This window comes from Mustela lutreola, chromosome 2 (assembly GCF_030435805.1).
Source record: "Mustela lutreola isolate mMusLut2 chromosome 2, mMusLut2.pri, whole genome shotgun sequence".
Taxonomy (NCBI): Eukaryota; Metazoa; Chordata; class Mammalia; order Carnivora; family Mustelidae; genus Mustela; species Mustela lutreola.
In genome coordinates this window covers 116,550,334-116,564,427 of record NC_081291.1, presented here as the reverse complement: position 1 = coordinate 116,564,427, position 14,094 = coordinate 116,550,334, and the positions used below count along the sequence as shown (strand labels likewise).

Sequence of the window (14,094 nt, the reverse complement as noted above, 5' to 3'; positions counted from 1 at the left end):
ATATTCACAACCCTTGCAACTCAACAGTAAAAAGGTAAATAACCCAATTTTAAAACAAGGCACATAAAACCTGTACCCAGATGTTTATAGCGGCTTTATTCAGAATTTTGGAGACTTGGAAGTAGCCATGATGTCCTCCAGTAGAAGAATGGATAAGTAAACTGTAGTACATCCAGACAAGAGGATATTATTCAGTGCTTAAAGGAGATCAGCTAGTAAGCTACGAAAATACATGAAGGAAACCTAAATCCTATTGCTAAGTGAAAGAAGCTACTCTGGAAAGTTTACATACCAGACAATTCCGACCACATGACATTCTGGAAAAGGCAAAACTATGGAGACAGAACAAAGACCAGTGGTTGCCAAAGGTTAGAGGGAAGAGATGGATATAATAGGCAGAGCACTGAATATTTTTAGGAGTATAGGATCTACTCCATGATCCTATAATGGTAGATACATTGTTCTTCTATGTTTGTCACAACCCATAGAATGTACGCCACCAACAGTGAACCCTAATGTAAACTATGGACTTTGGCTCATGACAATAGGTGTACCACTCCATTACCCAGATTTTGATAGTTGGGGAGGCTGTGTGTATGGGGCCAAGCGCGCATATGGGAAATCTCTGCACTTCCTGCTCGATTTCGGGAATCTAACACTGTTCTATTTTTTTTTAAGATTTTATTTATTTATTTATTTATTTATTTATTTGACAGAGATCACAAGCAAGCAGAGAGGCAGACAGAGAGAGAGGAAGGGAAGCAGGCTCCCCGCTGAGCAGAGAGCCTGACTTGGGGCTTGATCCCAGGACCCTGGGATCATGACTTGAGCTGAAGGCAGAGGCTTCAACCCACTGAGCTACCCAGATGCCCCTCTAACACTGTTCTAAAAAATGAAATCTATGGAAAAGGAAAAATGAGTAAAGGACCTGAATAGACATTTCTCAAAAAAATATATAGAAATGGCCAGTGAGCGCATGAGAGACACTCAAAGCGATTAATCCTTAGGGAACTGCAAATCAAAACCACGAGATATAACATAATGCTCACTAGAATGGCTACAATAAAGAAAACAGACCTGCCTGTGATATTTACACAAAATGTGATAATGCACACAAAGGAATATTATTCAGCCTTTATCAAACAAGATAAAGTCTTGCTGTCTCATGCTGCAACATGGATAAAACTTGATTATTATGCTAGGTGAGATAAGCCAACCACAAAAAGATGAATATTATGTGAGTCCACTCATAGGAGTAGTCAAAATCATAGGAACACTATAACAGTGCTTGCTCAGGGCTAGAGGGTGAGGGAAATGGGAGTTGTTATTTAATGGGTATAGAATTTCAGTTTTACAAGATGAAAAAGTTCTAGGAGGTCTGTTTCACAACAATGTGAACATACTTTCAGAAATGATTGAGATGGTAAATTTTATGTTTTGTGTTTTTCTATCACAATGCAAAAGAAACAAATTTTAAATAGGTATTAACAGTGTTGGCAGGGATGTGGGGGAAATTAGAACTCTCACACATGGCTGGTGGGAATGTAAAATGGTGCAGCCGCTTTGGAAAAGTTTGGCATTTTCTGAAAATGTGTGGAATACACAGTTATCGTATGGCCCAGCAACTCCACTCATAGGTATATACCCAAGAGAAATGAAAACGTAGGTACACACGGAAACTGGTACACATATGTCCATAGTGGCATTATTCATAATGGCCAAAAAAGTGGAAACAACCCAAATGCCCGTCAACTGATACAAGGATAAATAAAATGTTGTATGTGTGAAGAGTGGCACGGTAGAAGTGAGCTGGGCCCATAACCCAGAGGTCAGTGGATCGAAATAAAATGGGATCTATCCATACCACGGAATATTATGTGGCCATAAAAATAATGAAGTCGTGGTACTGCTATAGAATCTTGAAAATATTATGCTGAACAAACAAACCAAAAAACCCAGACACCAAAAGGCCACATACTGTATTATTTCATTTATGTGACACGCCCAGAATATGTAAATCTATAGAAATAGAAAGCAGATGAGTGGTTGACAGGAGCTGGGGAGGAAGGAGGAACGAGGAATTACTAATAGGTATGGGGTTGCTTTCTGAGATTATAAAAATGTTCTGGAATCAGACGGTAGTAATGTTTGTACATTTTGTGAATATACTAAAAACCACTGAAATGTACATTTTAAGAGGGTGAATTTTATGGTAGGTGAATTATATCTTAATTTTTTAAAGGTTTAAGAATAAAAAGAAATACATCCAAGATATGGATAGAGGGAGAATCGCCAAGCAGATAATATCCTTGAGTGTGATTCCATTTGTACCCATAGTCCGGTAAGACTGAATAAACTCGGGGCACATTCTCTGATACTATTGTAAAAACACTCAAAACTAAAAGTTTACCTGGCAAAGAAAGAGAAAAGTAGACATATTTCACCATGTAATAGAACAACCATTTCCCTTTTTTCCCCGGATATTCTCTGATATGGTGATGACTTTTTCACAAATGTGACTGAGAATGACTAAATGTGAATGAAGGACAGATGTTAAGGTCGCGATCTTAATCAAGAGAAAACCCTTCACATTAGAAAGTCCTAGTCAGGAGAGATTTACTACCTAAGATTAAAATTCCTAAAACAATGTAAAGCCGATATGTAACCAGTTATTAGCATGAATAACCAATTTTTTTAAGTGACCACGTCTCATTTGTAACTGCAATTTCCCCTGCTGTTTCTAAGAATCTCCAGATGAGGTCTCTGCCCAGCTTCCTTACTGAGGATCACAGCCTGTAAACCGCCTGGCGCTGGTTATTCAAGATGCGTCCCCTAGCGGTGCCCTCCCTGAAAATGCAGCCTCACTGGGCTTGGGGCCATTGGCGTTCGAGGGAGTGTGGTATTAGCCAATGACCCTCTAGTCCTTAAATATAAAATACAGATAATAATACCATCTCACGGGGTTTTAGTGGGACCTGCATTAGCCAGCATGTGTAATGTGCTTAATTCAATAAACAAAGGCTGTTATTATTATGATCCAAGGATGCCTTAAAAAAAAAAAAAAAAGCCACCTCCATACCATCAAAACACACAGCTTTCCTATTCATCTACATGGTAAACCCATGGGTGACATTCAGTTTCAGATGACATTCCATTTGGTTCTCTATGAGTGAAGTTAACAGACAACCCAAGTGCCTACTAGATAATAGGACCCCCAAAAATGTTTCCTGAGTAAATGAATAAAATGAGCCTCAGACTTCTTCGCTTAAAGGTTTTTGAGTTATATTCCCCCTTTCTCCTGATTATAAAATTAATGGATGAAAACAATTAACCATTTTTAAACTCTATATATGCAACATCATATAAAAGTAAAAGAAGCTGAAAAGAGAAAAGTGAAGAGAAGCTGAAAAAAGCACTCATATTCCTACCACAATCTAATAGGCATATTTTTTTTTGGCACTGTTGAACTAATTTTATACCTTCTATAATTTGATGCCCTTCATTTTTCACATAGCATATTATAAGCATGTCATTTAATGTTTCATAAATTAATATATAAGTAATATTTTATTACATGATAATATTTAATTAACCATTTCCCCATCATTGGATTTTTAGGATGTTTCCAATTTTCTTTTGCAAATCACATTTTCTGAGTTTCAGAAACATACATATATATGTTTACATATTTGCATATCATGAACTCAAAAAAGGTTGAAATGTGTGGCGGGATATGTGTCTTTAGGGGTGGGATTGTTGGGATGGGACAAGTACTTGCACTTTTATGTTACGATGTTTCTTTACTGTTTAAATCCTTTACAGCAAGCAAGGATGACTTTAGCAATGAAATGTTTAAACAAAGGAAGGAAGCAGGAGAGGGAGGAAGGGAGGGGAGAGAGAGGGAGGAAGAAAGGGAGGGAGAGCAGAAGGGAGAGAAAGAGGGTGGGAAGAAGAAAAGAAAAGAAATCTCTACACTGCTTTCATTTGTAAAGAGCCTGGAGGGTCAAGAGCCACAAGAAGCAACTGCTCTCTTAGATCTTTTGTGGAGCAAGGACAAGTACAACCCTATAAATAAGAAAGTGAGTATGTTTGGGATATGATTTCTCTGCACAAAAAGGGAGATGCCAAACTGCAAACTATCCCAGCCCAACTTACTGATTGATTTTGGATTCTGTGATGTTTCCAGCTTTGTCTTTCAGTTTGATTGTAATGGACCCTCTTCTTATGTTCTTGTTCCAAGCTATAATGTCCACAAAGTAATGATATACTACAAAACAAGAAGAGAGCACAATGAGAAAGGCGCACTCTCAGCTGGTCCCCTGAAAGGTCAATTCCTAAAAAACCCAACCTCCCTCATAACTTGAGTCTCTTGTGATTTCCCCTCCTAGAGTCTCTGCGAAGATCCAGGGCAGAATTTTCTAATAGTCCTTTCCATTCTTTTCAGTAAAGATGGGCTGGGTGATGGTGGCATTCAGTGGTCTCCCGTTGTCAGGTGTAGGCATCACAGTTGGACTGGTGTTCCCACCTTATGGACTGAGATATCATGGTCTACTGCTGAGTAAGACTGGTTCACTGCACTCTCTCCCCATGTAGAATAACCCAACCAGGTGGCCATGCAGAGACACTCCAGAGCAGACAAGGTCTTCCATAATCTGGGCCACGTCCACCAGCCTCTCTCATGTCGTCCCCAGTCATGCCCTATCACCGGCACTGCCAGGCTGTCTTTTGCTACTGGGCCTTCTCCCCACTTGGACACTCTGACTTTGCCAGCTCATCCTTCAGGTCTCAGCTCAATGTCACTTCCTCCAGGTCAGGCCTTCACTGACCCTCAGACTAAGCCAGGTTTCCCTCTTAGAACTCTTATCATGCTCTGGTATTCTCCCATTAGTCAGCACACTTATCTGAATTTACAAATGCAAGAGAAAAAAATGATCATCAAAAAACCTGGTAAGTATATGGGTACATCTATACAAATATTGCCTGAGTAACGTCTTATGGAGTTAAAAAAAATAAAGCTAAAATACACGACAGCAGTAACTGGGCAGGGATTCCTCTTTGTAATCCTGGAAGTAGTGCCTTCTAGACACTCAGTATACTCCTACTGAATAAGTCAGAGTGTATGATGTGTTCAGAGAATTAGTCTTCCTCCCCACTCTTTGCTTCCCAAGGTCACAGATGCTTTGGGAAGATGGGGAACCCACCATGACAGCCACACTTGCTATCTCTCGATCAGACTTGCCAAGAAGGGAATGGAGGCTCAGGGATATGTTGGTCCCATAAAGGAATTAGGTTAGCCCTAGTGTTGCCATTTCATGGCCCATTATTATTCGGGCACTTGTCTCACTTGAACTGGGCAGACAGCAAACCCTGGGCTGCCACAAATGGCTCCAAAGGAGGAGGGAAACCCACTGATCTGCAACCTCTTTCATTAGGGTGCTCCTAAGAAAAATGAAAGGGGGGAACAAGACGGTAAGATATGCCCAGGAAAATCCCTACTTGATTCACAGGGCATCTAATCATCTCCTGCCCCATTTAGCCCCCATCTGGAATACTCAAACTCTCAATGTCACTAGAAGGTCATCATGGTTGCTTTGTAGATGTGGCTGACACCTGGTTTTACCTGGGCACAAAGTCAAGTTTTGGGGGGGGCTAAGCAAATTTTCTAGAAGATCTTAGCAATCAGAATGGCTATCCAGGGGACGCCTGACTGGCTCAGTCAGTAGAGCATGTAACTGTTGATCTCAGGGTCATGAGTTCAAGCCCCACATGAGGTGTAGAGTTTGCTTAAAGATACAAATGTATTTTTTTATTAAAATTTTTTAAAATTAAATAAAAAAAAAGAATAGCCATCCAGCAAAGCTAATAATCATGTTTGTTGAGATTTAATCCTTATAACCCAGAAGATAGGCATTATTATCCCCATTTTTACCTAGCAGGACACCGAGACTCAGAGAGGTTAAATGTCTTAACCAAGGTCACATAGTTATTATGTGGTGGAGTCAGGATTCCACCCAACTCCTTCTAGCTCCAAACTATGACCTTCATTTGCCAGGAGGTAGCCCAGAAGCCATTTGCCAGGAGGCAGCCAGGAAGCTGAGACTCTGCCATTTAACAAAAAAGGAGGGGGCTGGGCACAAGCAAACCACCACATCCAGCACTCACTGCAGTATGGCTCCTTCTCAGCTGTGTCAAAGAATGCTTTAGTCATAGGAGGATCTTTCTGCTTTAAATACTCTTTCCAATTATCAGCATAATAGCCTGTAAAGCAAGTTGGAAAAATGGAACATTAACATGTATTATGGAAGTGTCAAAGCTGCTGGGGAGGTAGTGAGAGCAGTGAGTTGACCGCCCACACCCCCAAGACAACCCCCCTCTTACACCCACCCTACAGGAGGATGTCCAGAGTCAGCCACCAGGGCATTGCCCCCTCGACCCCGCATCCACCGCCCCTTCTTGCTACCCTCTCCCTCAGAGCTGGGACTTGCAAAATGACCCCACAGTGGCTCTCCCCCATTTTTACTGACATTGTATCACACTGGTTCTCAGTAGCCTGCTAGTTCTCTCACACACTGGGTAGACTAAGAATAGCGCTGACATTTTTCAGTAATACACTCATTTTATAGATAAAACTGATTCAGGTTTATACCTCAAATAGCATCACTCTTGCTAAGCATTGTGCTTTCTTGAAGAACTACAATTAGGCCCCTAAATTGCACAGAACCTGAGCTGGCGAGGACCATGTGAACAAGTAGGGGACTCTTCTTCCTGTCTGTGCCTGCAGGAATGAGGCTGAGCTAGCTCTCTCTCTCTCTCTTTCTCGCTCTCTCTCTCTCAACTCTGTCCGCACCCTTAGAGAATGGCCTTCACATGCTGCCTTGACCAATCCAGAATGGGAACATGAGTAATTTTTAAGAGTTTCCTAGAGCTTTCCAATTAACTTAGGCACAATCAAGGTTGAGAACCCCTTGTCTGCAGCACGACCTGATGTTAACATGGGTTTTTCCTTCTAACAATTAGACAAGTCTCTTGATCATCCAGTTTCAAAGTCCTCACAATCTGGAATATTTCTACCAATCCTTGGCAAATATGCAAGCAGCCTCCGCAGTCTATCTGTGACCCCCCATTCCAAACTGTATATGCACATAAGAACCAGGGTTCAATGTAAGGGCATTTCAGACAGTTTGTTGGAAAGGATCTTTCTGCAAGGCTCGTTTGACAGCAGAGTCTGGGCCCACTGTGACCCTCCCCCAGCAGAGAGGTTGTGTGCACAAAGAGGAGACATGTCCCCATGGGAGCAGGCTATGTAAGGTGACTCTACCCTAGGTGGGCTTGGAAACTAGTCTGGAAACTTCTTTTTTATGCTCGAGTGTCCAGGGAGGTTGCACTGCCCTCTGGATGAAATTGGATACAAATGGATTTTCTAACACATGAGTGGGAGGTCCAAGAGTACTTCACAGAACAAATTGGCTGGAAAAAGCAAAGTAAAAATTTTTTTACACCACGTCATTTTCAGGCCCATTTTTAGATAGTAAAATGGTGTGGGATCCTACTAAAAATGAACTCTTTGTGAATCAGAGGGGAAAACTCTTATTGGACTTACCCAAAAGGGGACAGGACTCCTTTTGTGCTATGCCACAGTTGACACACTTGCCGTTCCTATAATCCCGATAGGAGTCACAGGGATACGCGGTGATGGAACAGTTCTCTCTCAGGGAAGAAAGGTATAGGTACACGGACCTCTGGTGGTCACACTTAAAATACTGCACTCCTTGATCGTAAAAGGAACGAGGAAAGAGTAGAGCAGGTGTAGCATTTAACAATGGTGCGTCACATGGTACACGCACGATTCACCCCGTCTCCTAGATGCCAGGCACTGTGCTAAAAACTTCAGTGTATTTTATCCCATTGAATCCTTATAAAAACCCATAGATCAGGATTCCTGCTGGCACGTGGCAGGATAACAGAAGGTAGGCATGATTAACCCCATTTTACCCAGCAGGACACTGAGACTCAGAGAGCTTAAATGACTTGACCAAGGTCACGCAGCTATTTTGAGGTAGAATTAAGTTTCAACCTATGTCCTTCCTTTGTCATTGTGAAAAGGAAGAGAAAAATCCAATGACAGTTTCTCCAGAGACGCTCAGCAGAAGGCAAACACATTTAAACTAGTAAAGACAGAGAAAGAAGGCACTGAGGATTCCTCCCAAGGAAGGCAAGCAGAGGAGAGGGCTTTGAAAAGGAATGGGGGATGCTTCCACTCTGAGAGCAGAAGGGAACAGGAATGTGAAGAGTGACCTTGTAAACTCAAATGAGGAGAGATAGAATGGCTCCCTCAGGTGAGATCTTAATCGAGGTCACCTCTCAGAGGTGAGGGTTTATAGGCAGGGAGATCTTAGAATAGATGCATGAGGAGTGATCACAGGAGTTGGCAAGAAATAAACATAAGGATTCTCTAGTACTTTTGAGAGCCATGAAAAAGCTAGCAAGTTTGCCTGGACTTTGTATTCAATGAACAAGGCTCTATGGCAGCTCCAGAATGTTCTCACGCCAAAGTGGGGGCTGACACGGTAGAGACCTAAAGGAGTCTCTAGTGGGTGTACACAGGGCATTCATGAGAGAAGCCCAGAGGTAGGGGTTCCACTTTTGCTACAGGGTGTAGGGAGAAGTAAGAGGACTGAACAATGAGGGGTGGCACTGGAAGCCATGAATGGGCAAGAAGAGGTAAGGCAAGCCTCCAGTTCGTTCCTAGTGGGTGCCATTAGTGCAGTGACGAGAGAGGAAGGCAGCAAGGTGTGGAGATGGCATCAGGAGAGCTGGACATGACAAAGCACCGTAGCACACAACACTGAAAGGTTGTTGGAAGGTGGATGGGTCTATGGGTCTGATGATGAAGTCAGTCATTCAGGAAAGGGAGCAGGGCCCCAAAGATGGGCAAACAATGGAGGTGAGGGTCTGAGTAGGAAACAGTGAACCCCAGAAGAAGAGTTATGATGATGAGCAGGTGGCTTGGAGAGGCTTTCAGTGCTGAATCAGACCCATGTCTCCTCCTCCCCCAGAGTCCACTTATGCCCACAGAGGAGATCAGTGAAGGACAGAAATAAACCGGGGCAAGAGAAGAAAAGTGTGGGTTCGCATCGGGCCAAGCTGGACTGGACTAAATCTGACAGGTCAGTATTGACTTACTGTTTTTGGAACTTCCACTTGCAGAAACAATGACATTGATAACAATACAGAGAATGTCCTTAATAAGCAAAGCACACTATCTTTGGCTCCTTAGAGGTAGTGACGCTTACCACATGGGAAAGGATTTGTACACCCACCATTTATGGTACAATATGGCTGACCCTACTTATGCCAATTCATCTGGATCATTTCCAAACACCACGTCATTCCCATGGGGCTGTACACAGCTACCATTTTGTAATAAGATTATCTTTTTCTAGAATCATATTCATGATTATTTAACTTTCTCTAGCAATGGTCAAATACATACTTAGAGCAATTGAGGATGGGTTTTTTATTCTGTCCCCCGCATTACTTTTATGTTCCCTTCTAGCTATCCATTTTTTTTTTGTTTTATGAGTTTTTTCTCATTATAAAATAATACATGCTCATTTAGAAAATATAAAATAATAGGAAATGATGACGCAAAAATCACCTAGAAGTCCAATATCCAGAGTTCACCACTAATAATTATTTTCAGCATTTACGTTTAATCTTTTCTTCTATACTTACAAATGTACAAATGTACATTTAAAGAAACAAATTGGGATCATACTGTAGAGTTTTGTGTCTTTTGCACTTAACATCCCACTGTAAGCATTTTCATTAATCTGAAAATATGACTTTAAACAATTATATTCCTTTATGTGGGCATACCATACTTATTTAACAATTTTCCATGTTGGATATTTTAGACTATTTCTAAAAATTTAGCATTTATAAATAATGCTATGTCAGGTATCTTTGCACTTTGACTTCTGTCTACCTTTTCCATTATTTCTCTAGGAGGGATTTCTAGATATGAAATTTCTAGATCAAGGACATACCTTTTCAAGAGAGAAAAATCATTTGTATTAGCTTTTAATCATATGGTTATGGTTATTTGCTTTTTAAAATTTGGTTTTTAAATTAAGTATAATTAATATACAGTGGTTTCAGGTGTACAATATAGCGACTCAGCCATTCTGTAGATTACTCATTACTCAGCATGGTGAGTGTGCTCTTAATCCCCTTCACCTATTTCCCCCATTTTCCCACCCACCTCCTCTCTGGTAATCTTCTGTTTGTTCTCTATAATTAAGGGTTTATTTTTTTCTCTTTGTCTCTTTTTTCTTTGTTCACTTGTTTTATTCTTAAATTACACGTATGAGTGAAATCATGTGGTATTTGTTTTTCTCTGACTAATTTCACTTAGCATGACACCCTCTAGATGCATCCATGTTGTGGCAAATGATTTAATTCATTCCTTTTCATGACTGAGAAATATTCCATTGTATAAATACACCGTATCTTCTTTATCCATTCATCTATCGGTGGAAACTTGGGTTGCTTCCATATCTCGGCTATTGTAAATAATGCTGTTATATATTTTTTTAAATAGTGTATTTGAGTAATAATTTTTAAGACATAATTGATACTAACACTGTATCTATCTTCTCAGATTATTTGTTTTCTATTAAAAACTATTACCCATACAATAAGATCAGATTTTTTAAATAAGCCTTTTAAAACCACTACTGTGCAAGATGTGAAGGATCTGCACTTACCTCCCAATATCGTTTTGGGACAACCGGGTTGATCCAATCCTCCATTTGGGTAGAAGTCTATGTTTCCTAATGGTTCCCTGTAGCCCAGGGCTAGAGAAGAACATATTGTGCTTTTATTTTTGAACTTTTCACGTTGCATAGTTCATTTGCTGGAAGAATATAGGCAGGGACTATGTTGTTGTTGTTATACCTATTTAAATATTTTGTCCAAAGTTACCCAGCTAGTTAGTTAGAAAGCAGTGATTTCCAACTAGGAGACTATGAAGACAGCAATGAAATTTATTTCCATTCTTTCTCTATAGGCAGGGGGTTTTGATCACTCATTCACAGCAAGTCTGATAAAATGATAACATTTCTTCTTTATATTTGCCTGGAACCCTCAAATTGTGGGTGTTTCCTGGGCCTCTTAACTGCATTCATGTCAGTCTTTAATGAATAAGAAAAAAGAAAAAAATGAACGTTTACTTTGTAAGAAACAAAATTTTTTAAATTGGAGACTTTCCTAGAAAATGGGGGCCAAAATAATTGTAGATTGATTTAATAACTGCTTATCCTCTTTAACTCTGTAACCACAAAATAATCAGTAAAGTGCTTGACTTGACTTAAATGATTATTTATACACGTATACAGATAGTGCAACATTGCAATAATAGCAGCTATTGTGTACTGAGAACCTACACGTGTCTGTGGGCATGGTACTAGGTGCTGTACACACCCTTCTTCTCATTTTCACAATGTCTAAAAAGTGTCCACTAGTAAATTCAGATGAAGTAAGTTACAGATGAGGACACTGAGGTTCAGAGGGCTTACTGAACTAAATGATACCATGGAGAGGACAGAACCTGGACATGGAGAGGACAGCCCTGCCTCTGCCTGATGGTAAAGTTTATTCTCTTTCCTCAAAGTTCACTCTCTCTCCACGAATAAAAAAATAAATTACTCTATTCCATCAAGCATTAAAATGGCATTGAGGGACTGTACTTTAGGAAGGTAATACTTTGCAAACTGCATAGTAAGAATGCAGCCGTTTCACAGAGACATTTCCTCTTAAGGCCAGCAGTTGCTGAATATCACACCAGACAGCCTGTGACAGGGGATCAAGAATTTTTCTTTTTGTGCAAAGACAGCAATTTCTGGGTGGGATTATGGACATTGGGGAGGGTATGTGCTTTGGTGAGTGCTGTGAAGTGTGTAAACCTGGTGATTCACAGACCTGTACCCCTGGAGATAAAAATATATGTTTATAAAAAATAAAAAATTATAAAAAAAAAAAAGACAGCAATTTCTTTCTTCCTTCCTTCTTTCCTTTCTTCCTTCCTCCCTTCCTTCCATTCTTCCTTCCCTCCTTCCTTCCAAGATTTTATTTATTTATATATTTAGAGACAGGGCACGAGGGGGTGGGGAGGAGCAGAGGAGCAGAGGGAGAGGGACAAGCAGACTCTGCGCTGAGCGTGGAGCCAGACACAGGGCTCGAACCACTGACCCTGAGAGCATGACCTGAGCTAAAAATGAAGAGTTGGATGCTTAATAGACTAAACCACCCAGGGGCCCCTGATCAAGGATTTTTCAGGTTGTTATATCACAAAAAGGATGTATTATTTTTTAAAAAGATTTTATTTATGTATTTGACAGAGAGAGAGATCACAAGTAGGCAGAGAAGCAGGCAAGAGAGAGGGGGCCGCAGGCTCCCCCACTGAGCAGAGAGCCTGATAAGGGGCTTGATCCCAGGACCCTGAAATCATGACCTAGGCTGAAGGCAGAGGCTTAACCCTCTGAGCCCCCAGATGCCCTCAAAAAGGGTTTATTACTAAAGACTACTCTGCTCTGTCCCCTCAGCGCCGCCCCCCCCCCCCCAGGTTCCTACTCTGGCTCTTCTCCCAGACGTCTGGATATAAAAAGCCATCTTTAACATCACCCTAACCCCCATATCATGTACCCAACCCCAGATATGATATCAGCACCAGGAAAGACAGAAATGGCCAGAAGATCCAGAGAGAACTGGAGAGCTCCAAATGACTCAAAATCGCTCTCCATAAAGACACAACATTTGAACACATCTTTCAGCTTAAGAAAATAATGAGAAAGAACCAACAAAAACAGAAATCATGCATCCAAAGCCTGCTGCATATATGGAAACATTTGTCCACACGGTGTGCAAGTAAATCAGCCTTAATTGGTCAAGATGATCACTTGAAAAATAAAAAATGGGACACCTAGGTGGCTCAGTCATTAAGCGTCTGCCTTCAGCTCAGGTAGTGATCCCAGGGTTCTGGGATCAGCTCCACATCAGGCTCCCTGCTCAGCGGGAAGCCTGCTTCTTCCTCTACCACTCCCCCTGCTTGTGTTCCCTCTCTCACTGTGTCTTTCTCTGTCAAATAAATCATAAATAAATAAATAAATAAATAAGAAATGTTGATGGGAAAAGCACCTCCACTCCAGCAAGACAACTCAGATGCCTACATTAAACCAGTGTCCCTTCAGTGTTTCAGTGGATTTGGAACCCTGACCTGCAGGAAAAGAGGGATCCAGAGGAACTTCAGGGGGAGACTCTTTAGGAGTGTGGGAGGGGGTGCTTATGGACCCACAAGGAAAGGACTGTTACCGTCAATGTCGGAATGGATGACGTCAACAAACTGTGCGTCGCCAGGATCTAATCTGTCCTCAGGAGGTCTCCCATTGTATAAAGGGCCCGCAGGGTCGAGACCTGGAAAGAAAACCGAGTCAGGTTGGCAGCCCCACACCATGAGTCACAAGCGGCCAGGCTTTTGATCCCTCCGCAGGAGGATGGCAAACAGGAGATGGGGAACTCTCGGGTGGGCAAGCACTCACATTCCCATTCCGCTTTGTCAGGCTCCTTTCCACAGCCCCATGGCCTTTTCCCACAGAAGACATGGCTACCCTGGCCGTGCCCCCTGGGAATGGCATCCAGACACCATTAGGGGCTGTGCCTTAGCAGGGCTCGAAGGCACCAAGTGCCAGGGGGACCAGGGCAAGGGGATCAACCGGTTCATCAGGAAAAAAGCGCCTGAGGGTACTTATAAAAAGCAGATGTTATACTTATGCATATTCCATCTTAAATGGTCCAGAAACTTCCCTCAACCTTTCCTTCTTGTTATTAATAAAACTCCTTTACGGTGTCAATTTTTATTCCTATATACTAGCTCATATGACCCACATCACAAGCCTGTGGGAGGCAGGGTAGCTATTATTCCCATTTTACAGATGCAGGAAGCAAGGCTCAGGGAGATCAAGTGTCTTCATCAGAGCCGCAGCCTCACAATGCAATGACCTCTCTTTGTTGAGCTCTTGGTTTCATCGCACTGGG

At 41.6% G+C, this 14,094-nt stretch overlaps 1 protein-coding gene across 1 annotated transcript in view; it reads right to left on the bottom strand.

Moving 5' to 3' along the window:
• The window catches only part of LIPH (lipase H), a 48,687-nt gene that overhangs the window by 8,036 nt on the left and 26,557 nt on the right, over positions 1–14,094 (bottom strand). The window contains exons 4-8 of the mRNA XM_059163229.1: positions 13,372–13,473; positions 10,770–10,859; positions 7,601–7,768; positions 6,163–6,258; positions 4,156–4,267 (exon numbers count right to left, since the gene is read on the bottom strand). Of these exons, the coding sequence (XP_059019212.1) occupies positions 4,156–4,267; positions 6,163–6,258; positions 7,601–7,768; positions 10,770–10,859; positions 13,372–13,473 (568 nt within the window). The remainder of the gene's footprint in view (positions 1–4,155; positions 4,268–6,162; positions 6,259–7,600; positions 7,769–10,769; positions 10,860–13,371; positions 13,474–14,094) is intronic.